This window comes from Artibeus jamaicensis, unplaced genomic scaffold (assembly GCF_021234435.1).
Source record: "Artibeus jamaicensis isolate MK-2021 breed Jamaican fruit bat unplaced genomic scaffold, CSHL_Jam_final contig_548, whole genome shotgun sequence".
Taxonomy (NCBI): domain Eukaryota; kingdom Metazoa; phylum Chordata; class Mammalia; order Chiroptera; family Phyllostomidae; genus Artibeus; species Artibeus jamaicensis.
The window spans coordinates 4,687,450-4,707,536 of record NW_026521883.1 but is presented as its reverse complement, the minus strand read 5'-3'; the positions used below and the strand labels follow the sequence as shown (position 1 = coordinate 4,707,536).

Here is a 20,087-nt window from a genome sequence, read left to right as displayed (position 1 = left end):
TAAATACTCTAAAATAAAGAGGACAAAATCTAGGCACTTAATGCTGTATCACAACATCTAAGATACAGTAAGAAACAACTAGAGAAGAAAACAGAAACCATAACCAGTTGAAAAATAAACAGAAAGATCCAGAGATGATACAGATATTGAAATTAGTATCCAATAACTTTGTAACAGCCATTATATACTCAAGAACTGAAAAGATAGACACAGTAAGTGAGCAGATGGAAATTCTTAGAAGAAAAATGGAAACTATATATACTGCATTTTGCCATGTATAATGTGGTCCTGTGTATAATGTACACCCACGGTTTTAGCCCAAACTTTCAAAAAAATCTTTTAATTTTTTAATTCACCTATTTATTATTTATTTACTTATATTTAGATAACTGTTTTTTTTAACATATTATGGTACAAGATATTTTACATAATTACAAAACACAAGAACAAATACAAAGTATTTCAGATACAACCCATGTATAATACACATCCTTATTTTTCCCTCAAAAATTTGGGCAAAAAAGTGCACATTATACACAGCAAAATATGATATGCATGTATAGTACATGATGCCTCTCTGGGAAATAGTCTAGCCATTCTTCCTGTAACAAGAACAGTTTGTGCAACATCGATGTAACCTGGCAGCCAAGTAGAGTGGACTGGAAGGTGCATTCTGTCTGACAGCGACAGCGCACTGGCGGACAGTAGACGCCGTTGAGTGAACACGTGTACTATGTGGCCACTGCATTCAAAATGAGTGAGTAGAGCAACAAATCTGCATCAAATTTTGCGTTAAGCTTGAACACTCCTCCATAGACCTATCTGGGTGACTCAGAAGGCTGCAGCTACAGGTAACTGGTGACTGGCAGTTTCATCACAAAAATGTGCCTGCTTATGCATCATGCCTCGTGCAGAGTTTTTTGGCAACCCATCAAACCACCCAGGTGACTCAGCCCCCCAACAGTCCAGATTTGGTACCCTGAGACTTCTGGCTTTTTCCAAAACTAAAATCACCTTTGAAAGGGAAGAGATTTTAGACTGAGAAAAAGATTCAGGAAAATACAACAGGGCACCTGACGGCGACTGGGAGAACTGTGTGAGGTCCCAATGTGCCTACTTTGCAGGGGGCTGAGGCTTCACTGTCCTACGTACAGTATTCTTGTATCTTCAAGAATTGTCTCTATTTCTCATATTATGTGGCTGGATACCTTCTGGACAGACCTTGCATATGTATATATATACATAAAAATGAAAATCTAGGTAAAAAATTCATTATCTAAAATAAAAATCTAAAATAAAATTCACGAATGGACTTAAAGAGGAAACTGAATACCACATAAAAAAAGATCAAAGTATCTGATAGGGCACTAGAAACAAAACTCAAGTAGAGAGAACCAAAGCCACATGTGAGTATATGGGAGACAGAAAGAACAGAGCCTCAAGTGACCTGTGACACATCAAATGGTCTAACATTTAAATGAAGTTCGAAAAGGAGCTAGGGCAGAAAATCTGAAGAAACAGTCACCCCAAATTTTCCAAATTTGATGAAAAAAAAAACCAACCAATTAATAGATCTACGAAGTTCAATGAACCACAAATAAAACCAGGAAAACTTGCACCTAGGCACATCATAGTCAAACTGCTAATAAAGTCCAACAAAAGTTTCATAGTGCAATACTTATTAAAGATCGTGATGCACCTGAATGTTTTTCTATTTTGTGTCTTAGTAAGTCTGGTGTGTTGAACGTGGGGGGTACTGTGGTAGGTGGAGGTGGAAGAGGGTACGGGGGGAATTAATGGGATGGGATATATGGGTATGTCATGTTTCAGATAATCTCTTTAAAAAAAGATTTTATTTATTTTTAGAGAGAGGGGAAGGGAGGGAGAAGGAGGGGGAGTGAAACATCAATGTGTGGTTGCTTCTAGTACACCCTCTACTGGGGACACGGCTTGCAACCCAGGCATGTGCTCTGACAGAAAATCGAACCGGCAGTGCTTTGGTTCACAGGCCCATGCTCAATCCACTGAGCTACACCAGCCAGGACCAGATAATTTTTCGTAGTCAGTTTTTCTGTTAACAAAGGCTATATTTTTGGTTATCACATGTTTATTTTTAGGATGGATCAAAGTTTTGTTAAAAAGCTTCAACTTCTCGCCCTGGCTGGCACAGCTCAGTGGATTGAGTGCAGGCCTGCGAACCACATGATCGTGGTTTGATTCCCAGTCAGGGCACATGCCTGGGTTGCAGGCCAGTTCCCAGCAGGGGACTCACAAGAGGCAACCACACATTGATGTTTCTCTCCTTCTCTCCTTCCCTTCCTCTCTAAAGATAAATAAATAAATCTTAAAAAAAAAAAGCTTCAACTTCTAACAATGGCAGAGAAAAGTAGTTTTTTGTTTCCTACCTGGGAAAACTCGTAACTTCTCTAGTGAATTAAACCCTTCTCTAGAACTGTTACTAAGGAGCTTTGTAAGACAACACATCTTATGCAAAATCTCCATTGCCTCTGTGTTCAGGTAAGATAAGAGGGACAAATGGAATTTTCAAACTCAAGTTGGGTGAACCTTCAGAAATTGTTGGACTTCCTCGGCCTAAAGTGTTTGTTCATTTTGGCGTGAATGAAAGTGAGGTCAATTCCCTTGGGAGCTTATTAACTCTCTCCCAATGAACCCAAAACTGGGCATCTTACACATCTGGGAATACTGCCCCCCAACTCCATTTTCTACACTATAGACTAATATAACTGAGACTTGTCCGGTGCACAGTGTTTTAAATTCAAACATGCCCAAGAAGCATTTCCTCTGAAATAACCTTTTCAGGATTAAAAAATCAGATTGCCTTCTAGAAAACTGCCCTCTAACCTATTAAACAGAATCTTGCCAGGTACTGTGAACTAATACAATACAGTAGAACAGGGTTATGATCCTTATAGTCCTGTCTCTCAATTATAGACACAGGCCAATCTTAAATCAATGCAAATTCTCTCCATAGAACATGTCAAACTTGAGATGACAAAGAGTCTTCAGAAGCAGATGACTGCAAAGAGAAGTTTCCATACAAGTCTGGATCAAACCAAAGATGACGTGAAATGCATTATTTGCCAAGATGCATGGAACATGACGACAGGAGACACTGTATGTCATACTTTAATGTGCGTACCACAGTTTTCTAATTTCTTTCCTCTTTTTTCCCTATCTTTTTTTCTTCTTTGCAAGTTGGAAGACTTTGGATTGTTGACAGCCACACTTGTTATCTCTTATATGTGATACCTGTAGAGTCCCTATTCTTAACATTGCTCTTTGCAGCCAGAGTCAGTCCACTGTATGAGTTCAATAGCTGGCTAAAACTTGTGAGTCAGCTAAACCATACAATTAAACCAAATGTTGGGGTGCACTCTTTGTGGATCTCTCTCATCTTCCTTTGGTTTCAATTCCTTGTAATTAGTTAGTTTCCTAGGTAGTTAGACTCAACCACTAAGAAACTTTTTCAGATGCCAAACCAATTTTTAAAAAATAGATAATTTAACTAATATACCCATATATAGATCAGACTGAGAAAGTAATCTGCCTTGCCACTCATAAAGCTAGCAGGACAGACACAAATGCAAATGCAAAGTCAGTACGAAAGAATGTTTTTCCCAAGGATATGCTGCATATGTAAAGTGTCACATAATGATCCCCTCTCTGAATTACTACTGCTTTCTTACTGAGAAATACCATTCTCTGAAATCACAGACTGTAGAAACTTTGCTGTATGAAATCATATTCACTAGAATAACCATTCTGTTCTTGCCTGAAAGATCTAAGTCACTGACAAGAGAGAAGCAGCTTCAATATCCAACTGAGATACGAAGCTTCAATTAAAAGGGTTTCTGAATACAAGATTTCAAGTTTCCAAGGAAATAGGCTTCTGGGTCTATTTTTATCATACAGATTTATTGTTCACCCTTTCATACACATCCCTACTGAGCAGAAAGGAGAAAGAATTAATGGACATGGACAACCATGTCGTGACTGCTGGGGGTGGTGGGGTATAAGGGGACTAAATGGAAATGAGGAAAAAAATACAATAATGATTAAATAAAAAAATAAGAATAAAATCTAAAAAAAAAGTATGCCACTGGCACATGATTAGACATACTAACACAACAAAATTTCCAGAGTCTTAAAATATTATGTGGTAATTTAGTACATAATAAAGATGGCATATCGGATTGATCAGAAAATACTAACTTTTTAATAAATAGTAATGAGGCAAATGGGTAGTGATTTGGAAAGAAACTGAAGTTGAATCCATATTTTATACCTTCCACTAAATAAAGTAATACTTTTATCAAAGTTATAAATATTAAAAAATTAAACTGTAAAAATATGGGAAGAAATAGGAAAATTCTCTTATAACCTTAACATCTAAAAGGCCTTCCTAAACATAGCATGACACCAAAAAGTTATACAAGATGGATAAATCAGAGTGCATTAATTGACTACTTCACAGCTGCATAAAATGAAGAGAGCTTCATAATGGAATATCAACTTTGCTACTTTTCTATCTGGTGTTTGAAGCCCACAGTCCACTTGGGATTATATGAGAAGATAGAATAACAACATCACCAATCTGGGGCTAACAGAGATAAAATCTTGAATTACTGGTTTAACTATGAAGAGACATGATGGAAACAACTGATAAGAGAATGACATTCTAACTCTTTGCTGACCTACATTTCTAATGCTGTATCCCGAAAGCTAGAAATATTTGGATTCAAGAAAACTCACACTTAAAATGTTCATCCTCTATAATTTCAATTAGCCTAGATATTTAATAAATTACCTTCCTCCATTATGATTTGTAATTTTCGTTCATATTTTATTTTACTGTAAACTAATACTTTAGATCTCTTTTGAAACAAACATGCATTTAAGTCAACATATCCATACTTAAAACTTTTTTGCAAATCTATTCTATATTACTATGGCTAATATGACAACTACTGTCAATATAGAACTCTTATCTGTCAGTGATTAATTTACTGAATAAAAGTCTATTCCCCCTTTAAAATATTATTTTAGGAAACACTCGTCTTAGTGTTAAACTAACTAAAACCAACCCAAGTGTCCAATAATAAGGAACTGTTTGACAATAAGATACCAATCAATAAATAGGATGTAACCATCGAACATAATGGCTAGGCTAATATATGAAAAATACATCTGAATATGATAAACAAAATTTTATGTATAAATTCAGCCATCTAAAAATATACATGGAGAAGCATGAAAAAATTTCAGCAAAATATTATCTGTGGGTTGGTACTAGGTGATATGATTATAGGCAGTATTGACTTTCTAGTTTTTTCCTGTTGTGAATTTTCTGTGATGAACATATATTACCTTTGTAATTAAAAATAAAAAGCTATTTTATTGTAAACCAAGAGAATTCCATTGTCTACAAGGAAAACAACCCTTACTTTAGAGGTTTTCTAATATGTTAAAGTATGCAGACTCAGTTGGTTTGAGATTTTATTATTCCAAAACACCACCTGAATAATCAGCTTAACCCTCCAAAAGCACCAATTGAAAATGTATACCAAACACATACAATTTATTTCTGAGGCTGTCCGTTCAGCTCTGGCATTCCTGTTTGTGGATCTAATGGTATGACGAATGATCGCATGGGGCTGTGGATATAAACATGATATACACAGTTAAATTTAAAAAACATTTTCAATTAGCTTACATTCACTATTATTTGTATTAGTTTCAGATATACATCTTAGTCATTAGACAATCATATACTTTACAAAGTGGTCCCCTCAATATTTTAAGTACCCACCTGGCACTATATATAGTTATTACAATATGAAGGGGAAACAAAAAAATCCTGGAATTTATTTATAAAAACTTGTGTATTTATTCTTACATGTCTAAAGTTAAGTCCCCTTCAAAGTACTCTCCATTCGATGTAACACACATATTCAGACTTTTTTCCACTGCTCAAAACAGTTTTTGAATGCATTGATTTTGATGCCTTTTGGTGCTTCCGCCATTTTTTGTTTCATCTCTCCACATTGGCAAAATGTTTCCCTTTGAGGATGTTTTTTATCCAGGGAATCAAAACAAAGTCGCTTGGGGGTGAGGTCAGGTGAAAGGAGAGTGTGGCACAGGGGTGATGCCATTCTTGGTCAAAAACTGCTGAACACGCAGTGTGGTGTGGACAGGTGCACTTGTAAATCACGCCTCATGAAATGGGGAAATATATTAAAAGAGTCTTCAAAAAAAAAGACTGAAGCTGAACGCAGCCTCTCACAACAACACCAGCTCGTACACTGATATAGATGGGTTCCTAGAACATTACCTGGTGTGGGAAACCTATGCTACAAGAGCTATGTCCTCTAGAAAATATGGGTCCTCCCTCATATTACTGACTACACATACATTCCCTATGCTGTACTTTACATCCTTGGGACAATTTTATGACTACCAATTTAAAGTTCTTAATTCCTTCATCTTTAAAAATTTTTTTCAATGATAAAGTTAAAGGGTCAAACTTTCTCTTTTTCAATTAAATATTCACTTACTTACAAACAGACTACTAATTATAAACTGTAGGACAAAAATTAAAAAAATACAAGGCACACTAAGGTACTTTAAAAGTTTATTCACTTATTCCATGTCTATACTATATAAAATACTAAAGAGATTCAAAGAAAGACAGAGATCTTCCAAGAGCTTACAGTATAGGAAGATATCACACAAAATACTTATAAGATTAGAAAATGGTAAGTGTAAATTCATGAAGAAAATTACTATCACTATTAATGCCCTGAGGAAGGAGAAATGCCTTTCACCAGAAGGGGTATAGAAGTTCTTCATGAAAGATCTATAACCTGATCTGGGTCCTTGATGGACAAGTAGGCACTGGATGTGCAGCAATGGGAGAAATGCATTGTAGCCAGCAGAAAGGATATGAACAGAGTGAGCCAACAAGTAAAGGAAACTGTGGAGTGTTAGAGGAATTGGAAATGGTTTTTAATTGGCTATAGTGAAGATTAAGTGAAGAGATGACAAAATTGGCAAGAGACTGAGGAGCAGGACTCTAAAAGACACAGTGTCAGGCTAGGGTTCTTGATTTTATTTTCTTGGCAAATGTACTCTTTGGAGATTTCACAGAGAAGGAGTGGCATCACCAGAGTCATCTTATAAGTGTGTAAGGGCGCATGGAAGGAAGAAACACTGGATACAGGGAGACTAAGTAAGAATATTACTAAGTAAATGAGAAGCATACTATTTCCACTCTTTTGTATAGGTTCCTGATCCTTTTGAAACTATGCCTTCAGCTCAACCCCTGTCTACTAAATTTCTGGTGACTCCTCACTTACTGATGATTCAGACAGTGGCTCATCCACTTCAAGATCCACCATCACACCAACATACTTCAAAAGCCCATTTTTCTGGACTTCAGTTTTCTGACCTCATCTCTAAAGACCTTCTTCGATATACTTCAGTGTACTCTCTCTACTCCTTAGATCACACCCTGGACCCTGTCATCAGCTCTGATATATAAATTTGCACTATAGTCCAAATTCCTCATCCTTTTGAGCTCACTCTTATTATTTCTCATTAAACTTTTTAAACATTCATATTAGAATCTCAAGTTCATCAATCACTTTTTCACTCTCCATTAACATTTCGCCTGTCTTCACTTTTCTTCCTATCCACTTTATGTGTGGTAGACCACAACTTCAAGCAATCCCTTACCAATATACTAAATTCTGTTTGCTTTCCTGTCTTTCATTACACTGGCATGACAAAATGACAACCCTGGAGGAATTAAAGTACCTATCTTTGTGTTTGCATCTGGGATACCAATGACTGCTGGTGGAAAATTACACAGTAGCACACCCTGAAAATTTATCTTATCTGAGGCTTCAGCTTGCTCAAAACACTTCTCTAGTCATTTAACCCATAAATTCACCACAACATACCTTCTCCACACTCAATAAATGGCACTTTTTAGTCACCCAGCTGACGAGTCAAAATCTGGAATATTCCTTTACTTACTCCCCACCCCTCATGTCTTCGTCCAATCACCAAATCTCTCCTGTGTATCTTGAATTAGTCCACTTTTCTCTATCTTTGCTCTACCACCCCAGTCTAAAACATTACTATATCTATTCTGGATAACTTCAATAGACTCTTAACAGGTTTTCTGGAATGTAATCACCATTCTAAAGTCATAAAGATGTTAAAATGCACATTTGATTAAGGGACTGCTTACCCTTTAACAGCCTCTATTGCCCTTTAGACTAAAGCCTTAAATTTTCAACATGGTTTGAAACTGGCTAGTGTCTAGCTCTGTAACTTCATCTCCAACTACTTCCTTCCTTGTTTTCTGCTCTAACAAGACTAATTTATCCGTAGTTCCTCAAATTCATTGCCTTCTCTCTTATCACCAGACTTTCTGCTCAAAACTCTTTTACTTGCTCTCTTCCTCTATTTCCAATTTATCTTTCAGGTTTTCAGCATACATATCAATTCTACAGCGAGTCCTTTCTTGTACCTGCATTTTCCAGTCTGTAACAGTTATCACAGTTGTAGAGTGGATTTGGAGAGCCAAGCAAAATAGTACAAGGAGTAAAAGAGAAGTTTTGTTATTTACATACCCAGTGAAAGACTAATTGAGAGTTAAATAATAGCCAATTATATATTCAAAGTAAAACAATTTTAATAATTCTTGAATTTTTAAGAGATTAAAGTACTATGAATTATTACAAGTCTATAAATGATGTTTTAAGTAAAAACGATCTATGTATGGCTGATTTAGTTACTATTTTCAACTACTCATTTAACCTTCAACAAAATAGTCATAGGGTACCTATGATAAAACTATGCTATATGAGGCAATGATTCATTTTCAATGATTGGTTTTTAAAGATTGTTTAATGACTATTTCTATTAAGTTCATACATCGAAATGATGGTATACTAAGAGAACAGGCTCTAGAGTTAGTTTGCCTGGATTGAAATCCTGGTTCCACTACTTACTAGTCATATGATCTTGGCCACATTACTTCTATTCTTTCTTCTTCACTTCCTCATTTGTAAAATGGGAATGGTAATAATATCTATTGCAAAGGGCTGTTCTCAGTATTAGATGAGTTAATACGGAAATTATTTGGCCTGATACTTGGCATACAAAGCCTAACCAACAAGTGTTAGTAGTTATCATGATATTTAAATGGTGTAATTTAAAACTTAAGAACTTGAAGTAGAAAATTTCCTTCAGTAAATAACAACACAAAGTTTAGTTTTATAGTCTTGCCAAAAATGAATATAGAGATACAAAAAAGAAATAAAGGTATAAAGAGAAATGAAGAGACAGATTCCAGGAAACACAAAAATAAAAAGGAATCAAAGAAGTGGATAAGACCAGTGAAAAAAAATATAATAGTTATATACAGGCATAAAAAGGTACACACCAATGGGAAGTCCCTCATTCCTGATTTACCACTTATATTATTAAATATGATATATTTAAAATAATTCAATATTTTCAGCGACAATATTTTTGAAGAAAGCATACTTGTAGTTATAAATAGCCCTACATGTAATTATATAAGAAATAATAGTTCTGAACCAGTACTGGAAAGGACAAATGTTCTATGGGAACCTCAACTTGATTTTTTAAAATCATTTGGATTCTGTTAATGACCTGTGTAATAAAAAAGCTATAAAGCCCTAGAAAGAACTAAGATAAAGAAATGATTTGTATATGTATGCATATTCTACAATTTTGAAAAGAAGTATCAACTGGTAATTATATTCAAGTGTAGTTTACATTGCTAATTAATATTTGTAGCTAAATCTGTTTTAATTTAAAAGAAAGAATCAGAAAACAAACTGTAAGGCCATTTTAAATATTTACTTTCAAATATTAGATCGCAAATACCTCAAAGTCATAATCATCTTCTTCGGTATCATGTGCATGGTTATCTGGATTGTTCACTTTGTCCAAAAGTTCAACTGCTAGGGCCCTAGAGAGACCTGGCTGCCCTACGAAAGTATGCTACATAAAAACAGAACAAAACAAACCAACATCATGAGTATGCCTTTGCATCTATGGCTTACAGAAATGTTATTTGTATTTTTCCATTCAGTAAATATCATAGACAAACATATGGAAGCCTACTAATACAAATAAATTACAGAATTTAGCAAAAATGTTAATCAGAGAATCCATAATTATATATTATAAAACTAAAGAACCTCTGTGGGGTAAGTTTATAACATGAATATATTGGGTACAGAATTGAAACCTTGGCTATAACAATGACATTTATTACTCTTATCATTATACTGATAAAATTGTTAATATACAAAGACATACAATGAAAATCAGACATTTAGATAAAGTTTTTTTAGGTTGCTATAATCATTGCTTTTTTGTATTATAAAAATATTTAGCCAACACATATATACACACAGAGCATTCTATAAATTTATAGAAGAAGTCAAGAAAAGCAATTAATTTTAGATGACAGTTACATTTTTAACAGTTTTTTCTAAGGCAGGGTTTGGCAAACTACATAGGTAAAATCTGGTACACTGCCTCTTTTTGTAAATAAAATTTGTTTGGGTAGTAAAGCCATACCCATTTGTACGTATTGTCTGTGGCTGCTTTGTGTTTAAAGGGCAAAGCCGAGTAGTCGTTACAAAGGTTATATGGCCCACAAAGCCTAAAATTTACTATTGGGCTCTTTCTAAAAAGTTTGCTGACCCCTGCTGTAAGAGATCACTAACATTTTTATATTAAAAAACCTAAATACTTTTTTGTTCTAGTGATATGCCTAATTAAAGTATAACTATGGAAAATTCTTCTATAATTTCAATGACTTACAGTCAGAAGTCTTTCAGCAGTTGGTCTTTTTTTAGGGTTTTTGGTTAGTGCTATTTTGACAAAATTATGGAATGTTGATGACCTTCAAATAAAAAGAGACATGTACAGAAATAAGTATTTCACTAATATTAGTTTTTGGTGTTTCTAAATAATGTTAACTTACAAATAGTTAAAAAGTCTAAGACACGTGAACTTTTTTCCTTTAGGCCTCTTAGCTCTCTATATACCTAAAACTAAATCCAAAGCTCACTGTGTTCCTTGAAAACATGTACCAGTTTCATCTCTTAAGTAAAATGCCATTAGTTAAGAGACCAGTAATATACAAGCTCTAAAAAAATACACTACAAAGTAGAAATGCATAGTTGTATCATTTACAGAATACATAATCTTGTGTTTCAGGAATTCTACTAAGTAATCAAAATGACCTTTTCTCAATGCCTAATTTATATAGAATGTAAATATTTTTCTATACCAAAAGAGATGAATGGCATGGAGATGGTGTGGAAATATAAAAGACTATTTAAAGTCCTTATAGGTCACTGAGCTTGTTAGAAAACAAGGGCAAGGAAGGAGGAGTAATTTTAGCAACGAGAAGAGTTTTCCTGCCCTCTGCATTAATAAAGTGGGGAAAATAAAAAGATCTAACTGAAAGGAATCATGTTTGGATTATTAATTAAAAGTTAAAATTCCACTGGAGGAAGGACTGAGTAAGAACCAAAGAGAATAACCTTAGTCATTAGCAATGACAGCAAACACACAGCAGTTCTCTTCAGAGAAATCACATCACTGCATTACATTTGGTGACTTGTGGAGAAGACAACATGGAGTCATAAAGTGCCTGAGACTGGCAAAGGTACTCCAAGGGTATGACCTCTGGATTCTGATTGTGAATTCAGTGGTTACAGCTAACAGTCACTCATTCCTGAAAGAATATTCAGTCTTTCCTGCCAAAAAGCCCTCCAGTATCAGTTGCTTAAAGACTTGGGGTAACAAGGAATAGGAAGAAGCCAATGTCAATACAAAGGAATACAGCTAGCAGAATATAAACTCTTTTACTTCCACAGTGTGCTTTGCCTTTCATGCCTAGCATCATTCCCAGAATGCACAGAAGGAAACTAAATGGTAATGGAAAAAATACAATAAAGATTATATTTAAAAAATTACACAGTAGTTTAGAACCTGTTTTGGGAACAGGCCTCTTAGAATCTGAAATAAGATATGAACTATCTCACCAGAAAAATGAATATACATATGCACAGAATATTGGGGGCCCATCAACCCTCAAAGAGATCCATGTAATCTAGATGAAAAATTACTGAATTTAAAAACTTGTAAACTTATTTGCAGTGATTTAAAAAAATTGTGTGGGAAAACATCACCAAAAAAACACTTTTCAATTTTTATCATTCAATTGAAAACATCCGTATGAACCATAAGAATATTCAAAATGCTTTACTTTGTACGAGAAAGAAGAGATTAGAATAAAAATCAAGTACAACCTTTTTAAATATTAGGGAAGGAAGGCAGATTAATTTTAAGTATCATGGTATTTGGGAACAATTTCATATTATCTTCCATAACAGTCACCACTGTAATCGATGAAAGAAAAATATAGGGCAAACATATGAAATCTCCAAAATCTTAATGTTTTTATTTGAAATCCTTTCCTCACCACACCTTTTACCCAAGCTGGCAGACATAAGAATATGATCAGAGTTTTTTAAGGGAGTAACACATTGTAAAGAAACTCTGACCAGAAAAACCTAGATCCTTGCCCTGGCTCTGCAAGTAAATTAATGTGTAACTTCAGGCGAAGCAGTTGTTTAAAGGCCCTGGGCTTCAGTTTCATCTTCTATAAAATAAGAGAACTAAACCTGTGTCCCTTTCCAACTGTAAAATTGTACAAATCTATACATTATTTAACTTACCATTTTGTTTTGTCCTTTAGTTTTGGGGGTTGAAAATTACTTTTTGACATTAAGAAGAGGGCCCTAAAATAAAAACTTCAGTTAAAGAGCAATACCAAAATATTTTTATTACTACATCTAACAATAAATGAATATTCTGAAATAAATTTATATAAGATTACTACATATATAGGCAATGATGAAAATGAGTATAAAATATGAAAATTAATTTTTTTATATTTTGGGAAACCTATGAAAAATTTCTCCTGGCTAGAGAAAGGATCTTTGAATTTCAAACGAGTTCTAGTTCACACAACAAAGCTACCAAATGTTAGAGAAGGGTTTTTTTACTATACTGTTATATGTATACCTAGTATTATATCTTAAGTAAAATTCTATATAGTTGTCTATCATTCTGTGTATAGGTTGTACATTTAACTGAAGATTTGCCTCTACAATTATTCTGGGTGTATAGGAAAATCATATTCACTTCATAGTCTGTTTTCCTTTTTTGGACAATAATGTTCCACACTCTCTCATGAATAATACAGAAGTCAACCTACAAGAGGACTTTCTTTCTCTAGGAATCTACCTTTAATCCATTTACTGTGGACTTTAGGGGCAGAAGAATGGAGGGTTTAAGAAGGAAGTTCTAAAATACTCCATTTCACTATTTTCTACAAAACTCTTCAAGGTTTCTAAGCAAACTCCTTAGTCTTTTTTTTAATACCAAAGATATTTTCTCCTTTTAAAAATTAAATGAATCATATGCAAAGGAAAATTAAAAAAGAAATAAAGGTCTATATTCCCACAACTAAAACATTATTTCCAATTTTCTGGTCTTCTTTTTAGTCTTTATCTTAATAAATAACCAATTACTACATCACTGTAGTAGGTAGTATTATGTTCTTCCTTTTTTAAAACTAAAAAACAATTTTCCATGTTGCTTGGTTCATACATGTACAATAGCTGCCCTTACCTGCTAAATAATCTGCTTAACAATTCACCAACTATTAGACATTTAGATTTTTCCCTGTTATCCTGAAATGGGTAATTCTTAATTTTTTGTAAATTATTTCCTAAGTATAATTTTCTAAGTAATGAAATCACTGAGACATTTGGATGGCCAATAACAAATAATGTATAAGTTATTTTTATAGGAGTCTAATACTTATTAGCATTCCACCTAAATGTGGATTATCTCTTAACTTGTATAACTTCAGTTACTTGTGAAATCAGACAGTGTTCCATGTTCTTTAGTATCTGATACTTGTTCATAAACAACCTATATTTTGCCTATAAAGTCTATAAATGAGTTCCTTATGCAATATATATCATTCTGTCTACCATATTAGAAGAACAAGTTCCCCATTCTGTTGATTTTCTTTTTAACTTTAAATTTAAAAGTTTAAATTTTAGCCCAATTTATCTTTTCCTTCAAAATATTAAAAACCCTTTAGAAGTCTCTCAATTTTTTTCTGAGAGGCAATCTATCCTAAAATGCAAATGATAATTATATAAAGCATAACTACCTCTTTATCCCTAAAAAGAGGTAAAAAAAAAGTAAAAGAAAGTGGAAAAAAAACCACCATAATGAAAGAATTAATAATCTAATCCATATTCTATCCTTTGTTTGTAATTCTACTTAAAACCAAAAAAAGAAACAAGTTCAATTGATGGAAGAATCAAAGTAAAGACTTAAAAAGACTTCAGACAGTATAGACTACTGGCTCCCAATTGTTTTAGAATAGCAATACAAGGGGAGCAGGGAGGTTAGATGAGATTATCCTTCAGTCCCTTTACTATTTTACCATACTTGATAATGGGCTTGGAATACCTAAGTTTTGGTATCTCACTCTCCAATAAGACCTATTAATAACTGCATAATTGTAAACAGTGAGAACACCTCATTGGATGAAGATCAAACATGGGTGGCTGAAGTTCTCCAAGTTCAATTGCTGTTATTCCTACTGCCCAGATATCACAGAGTTGGTTGTAGCCACCATTCTTTTCCACTGCTGCAACTTCTGGGGCCATCCTAGAAGGAATCAGTGAATATATCATCTTTACTTTTTAAAAACGATATAAAATCTGCTACTTTTGTTATATTTACTAGACTTCTTGGAGGAAAAGCAGCTGAGCGGCATTTGCTGAGAAAGGAGAAACTTTACTAGAAAAGACTTATAAAGTCCTCATACATATGGAGACACACACTCTTTACATTTATTTAAAAATCTTAAATCTTCTCTGAATACTAATGCTCTGAGGAAAAATCAAACTGTCTTACTTAGCTTCTGCTATGAGAATCTGGTTACACATATGTGAAAAGAACATCGAAGTCCCCATGCAGGTCAGAGATATGACCAGTGAGTCTGCCATGGGTGAAGTAAGGCAGAGTGTGTGCCACTCTTCAGACAGAATAGAACTTAGGATAAACACAGAAGACACATATACTAGGGAGCTAATAACTAGTATCTAGAATAGTGAGGGCACAAAAAAGTGACAATTTTGACTAGGAAGAGTGTTCACAGGGAAGGACAGTCGTCACAGGAAAGGGACTGAGGAGGGAAATAGGCATGTGATGAATGGAATTTTATAGGTAGCGTAACTCATCTATGTTTTCTTTTAACTTTATTTAAATGATATTTATTGGGGCTTTTCTTCTGTTAAAAGTGGTATGTGTTGCCCTGGCTGGTTTGGCTCAGTGGACTGAACACTGGCCTGAGAACTGAAAGGTCGCTGGTTCAATTATGTCAGGGCACATGCCTGGCTTGCAGGCAGGGTCCCTAGTCACAGGCATGCGAGAAGTGACCCACTGATGTTTCTCTATCTTTCTCCATCCCTTCCCCTATCTCTAAAAATAAATATTCTTTTTAAAAAGTGATATCTGTTGCTGAAGGGAATTTGGAATACATGAAAAAATATGGAAAACAAAAGAAAAATAAATATTCTTTTTAAAAATTGGTATCTGTTGACTGAAAGGAATTTGGAATACATGAAAAAATATGGAAGAAAATATGGAAGATAAAGATTATCTCACTTAAAGAGAACCACTGTTTCACACATTTTCACCCATAAATTTAAAACATACATATCTTCTATAAAAATGATATTATATTGCACATGTTATTTTTAATCTTCCTTGTTTTATTATCATTATGTCATAACCCTATGCACTGACCATTCACCTTTTACAACAGAATTTTTAAGACGAGCAATTTATTCCACTGATTTGAATGAATGTACATAATTTCCTTAACTAACTTTCCATATGCATATACTCCCTCTATTTTTCAAATTAAAGTATCTGAGAAAGCTCTTAATATATAAATCTGTATGTCTCTTTGATAAATTAATACAAGCAGAACTGAGACTAGAACATAAACAGTACTTAAGGTTTTTAAAAAACATTATTGCCAAATTATCTTTCAAAACTCTTTGACTAATTTCTACTTTCACTGTCAAATATTTAGTGATAGTAATAGGTATTATCTAGGATTCCAAATATTTTCCTGGATAAAAGAATGTCATTGTTTATTTAATTTGCATTTTTGGTCATCATTGGGGGAAACAATTTTCATATTTTATCACATCTTATATGCATTATTTTAATAACTATTTCTAAGGAACATTATTTTTATTGATTTAAACATTAAAACCTAGATTGCCATGTATATTTTAGCTACCACTTCCTGGTCTGTAACCTGCCTTTCCCTGTTAGCTGGCGGACATATAATAGCTTTAAATTTTTGTGTAGTTGAATCTATTAAATTTTCCCTTCTTTATTTTATGCTCTTATTCCAAAAAAGACTTACTCAACTTTTAAAGCAGAGAGTCACTGATATTTCTTTCAGTTTTACCTTTATAACTGACTATGTCCATATACACTTTATTCTGATACTAGTATGAGATATAGAGTTACTTAAATTTCTTTCCAAATAATAAAAAATTCAACCTTTCGACAAAGTTTAAATGGGACAGTTCATAATATTCTCTAAATGATTTTACATATTGAAATTTACTACTAGGCTTTCTACTATATTTCAATGATCTGTCTTCATTAATAAAAGCAGTGTTTTAGGAAAATTATTTTGTCAGTAATTGGAAGGCTACATCAAGAGGAGGGTGGCTGGTGAAGACAAATGGTAGGGTAGGATGCCTAAGTTTTAACAACCAGAGAACGAAGTTCTAGATTAAAGTAGAAGCAATATCAAAAGAAAGGGTAACACAATGACAAGAGACTATGTAATATGAGTCTTCTTTTGAAAATCTCATACCAATGAGAAGTCTCAACACAAGATCTCTGAGATGATAGAAAATATTAGCACTTTAATATAGGAAACGGTGGACAATAAAAATGAGTATCAAAGTTTCCCAACCCAATTAGAACTATGATAATATCGAGCACATGCAAACCTTCACAATTTATAAAGAAATAAAAATGCACAAAATTCAATCACAATTATGTCTTACCAATAAGGGGTACCAATGAAAGATTTTCTCTTTGCAATGGTAGCTGTTATTTTTGCAGCCACACCAAAGTCAGCTGGTGGGGAAAAAACAGAACAGAAAATTTTAGTTCCTTTCAGTAAAAGCACTCACATTTCTAAGTATCACCCTTAGGTATGGCATTACTAATAATTCAGATAGTCATACTAGGGAAGTGTATAAAAATTGAATACCTAAATCCCTACTTGCTCGGTTTATAACACACTCAATTAAAGAAAATAATATTATCACTTTACTACAGTAAAAACATACTTTATTAAGAACGTTAATAAAAATATTTTTTATTACAAGCACATTAAAGTTAATTTTAAAAAAAGCAAAACAACAACAACAAAACCCCCCCACCTGCATTCCTTTTATTCTAATATAACCAGGTTAGTATATATTTTCATGCTATTATTAAAGGTTTTTTTTTTTTTAAGTGCATCCTGGTGGGACAAATGAAGGTGGACGTCGGCCCAGCAAAAAGTTCTTTTTTCTATGTATAAACTTTTTATTGTTGTTGCTGAACTCGGTTGCAGAAAACTGAATACATGTATAGTTCCTTTTGTCACTTAACAGACCAGGGGATTTTAATCTTACTCTTCTTAACTATTAATTTTGATGACTGAATAATATTCCTTAAGTGGATTTATCACAACTTAATAGTTTTTCTAAAGCTAGAACTATACTCTAATTTTTTCTATTATATATAAAGGTTATGATTAATACACCTATAAATCTTTAGGATTGATCTCCTTAAACTGAGTCTCTAAAAGTAAAATTACTGAGTCAAAAAATGAACGTTACTGTGGCTCCTGATGTGACTATTAAACTTGTATAATATTAAGTTTAAATTTTACTAAAATTTGGAAAAAACGTTAGAAACTTGAAATAACATACCTAATTTCACATCACCATGATCGGTCAATAAAATATTTGCACCCTAAGACAAAAATACAAACACTAATTAGCATCATAAAATGTCTTCCAATAATATTATCAATTTAAACATGCTAAATAAACTTACTTTGATATCTCTATGCATTTTGCCTTTAGTATGCAAATAGGCAAGACCCTAAAGTTAAAAAGAAGAAAGAGGTATCATTAGCAAAACTGGAAGTCTGACACCTAATTTTTCTACTCGAATTCTGAATAAGAAAAATGTAAATGTCTGTTTTGTGGAGGGGAACCCTAGACAAGTTTCTTTTTACTAGTAAATGTTTACAATATTGTAAGATTTCAAATTCATTTTCTGATAAAAATCAGAAATACTTTACTACAACATCATCACCACAATGAAGAAAATGAACATATCCACTGCTCTCAAAAGTTCTCCCCACACACAAACACTAATCTTCCTTCTTTTTCATTAAACTATCTTTTATTATACAAAATTCACATATACAGGCTAAGTAGCAATACAACGAATCTCTACGTATCCGTCACCCACACTTAACAACTGTGAAGTCGTGGCCAACTTTGTTTCATCTTCACTCACCACACACTTCCCCTCCACCACCATGTTATTTTTAAGCCCCATATTGAATATAATGTCATTCACTAAGGTAGCAACTTTTTAAAAAACACATAACCACATCATTATTATGCCTCATAATTAACAATTCTTTAATATGATCAAATATCCAGTGTTCACGACTGTTTAAAATGGGATCCAAACAAAGTTTGTATACTGCACTATGTGGACATGACTCCTACTCCTCTTTTAATCTATGGGATCCTCTGACATTTTATTACTCTTTCCTTGTAAGTTTTTGTAAAGAAAGTGCTGTTATCCTGTACAGTCTCCCAGTATTTGAATTTTGCCAGTTACATCCAACTGATGCTGTTTTACATGTTCCTCTGACCCCCTGTATTACCAGTAAATGAGCACTTACATCTAAGTTCTTGATGAAATTCAAGATTACATTATTTTGAAAAAGTTACTTCATGGGTGGTGCTGTATCAGAGTCCAATTGGGAGAGACTATAAAAACATTTTGAACTACAGAACTAAAAAGGAACAAATTCAGCACTAAAGAATTACAGTAACAGCAATAAAGAAAGCTGCTAACAAAACTCTGGGACACAGGGGAGCAAGGGAGAGAAGATGCTGGAATTATTAATACTTAGAAGCCTGGAAAAAGAGTCCTATGGAACTGAAATTCAGACTGCTGAGAAGGATTCACTGCTCCGTTGCTGCTGATGTCCATTAGAAATTACACATCTGGCTGTCTCCTAGTGGTATTAACAGCCACTGATGCTGATCTACTTTCTGTAACTAGATTATTTCTGAATTTTCTAGAGTTTTACATAAAAGAAATCATACAGCGCATTCTTTTTTGTCTGGACATTTCACAATAATTAATGTGACAGTCCTTGTCAATATGTGTATCAATAGTTTATGCTTTGTTATTACTGAGTAGTAGTCCATCATACAGACACACCAAAATTTGTTTATCCATTCACCTGCTGACAGACATTTGGGTTGTTTCCAGTTTTTGGCTATTACAAATAAAGGTGCTATGAAGATTCAAGTACAGTCATATGATTTTTCCCACTTGGGTAAATACCTAGCAGTATAACAGCTGGATCATATGGTGGTACAAGTTAAACTTCTGGCGACCAACAAACTGTGTTCCAAAGCCGCTGTACTGTTTTACACTGAAACCAGCAGTGTATGAGAATTCCTGTTAATCCACATCCTCACCAACCTTTCTAATGTCAGTCTTTTTAATTATAACCATTCTAATTGCATAGTGGTATCACACTGTGGTTTTACTACACACGTTTCTAAAAC

At 33.7% G+C, this 20,087-nt stretch overlaps 1 protein-coding gene across 1 annotated transcript in view; it reads right to left on the bottom strand.

The window, feature by feature from the left end:
- Window positions 1-20,087, bottom strand: part of MAP4K5 (mitogen-activated protein kinase kinase kinase kinase 5) — a 103,666-nt gene that overhangs the window by 36,547 nt on the left and 47,032 nt on the right. Inside the window, exons 7-14 of the mRNA XM_053670017.1 lie at window positions 18,319-18,366; window positions 18,192-18,234; window positions 17,274-17,346; window positions 14,707-14,838; window positions 12,822-12,884; window positions 10,894-10,975; window positions 9,946-10,062; window positions 5,597-5,675 (exon numbers count right to left, since the gene is read on the bottom strand). Coding sequence (XP_053525992.1) covers window positions 5,597-5,675; window positions 9,946-10,062; window positions 10,894-10,975; window positions 12,822-12,884; window positions 14,707-14,838; window positions 17,274-17,346; window positions 18,192-18,234; window positions 18,319-18,366 — 637 coding nt within the window. The remainder of the gene's footprint in view (window positions 1-5,596; window positions 5,676-9,945; window positions 10,063-10,893; window positions 10,976-12,821; window positions 12,885-14,706; window positions 14,839-17,273; window positions 17,347-18,191; window positions 18,235-18,318; window positions 18,367-20,087) is intronic.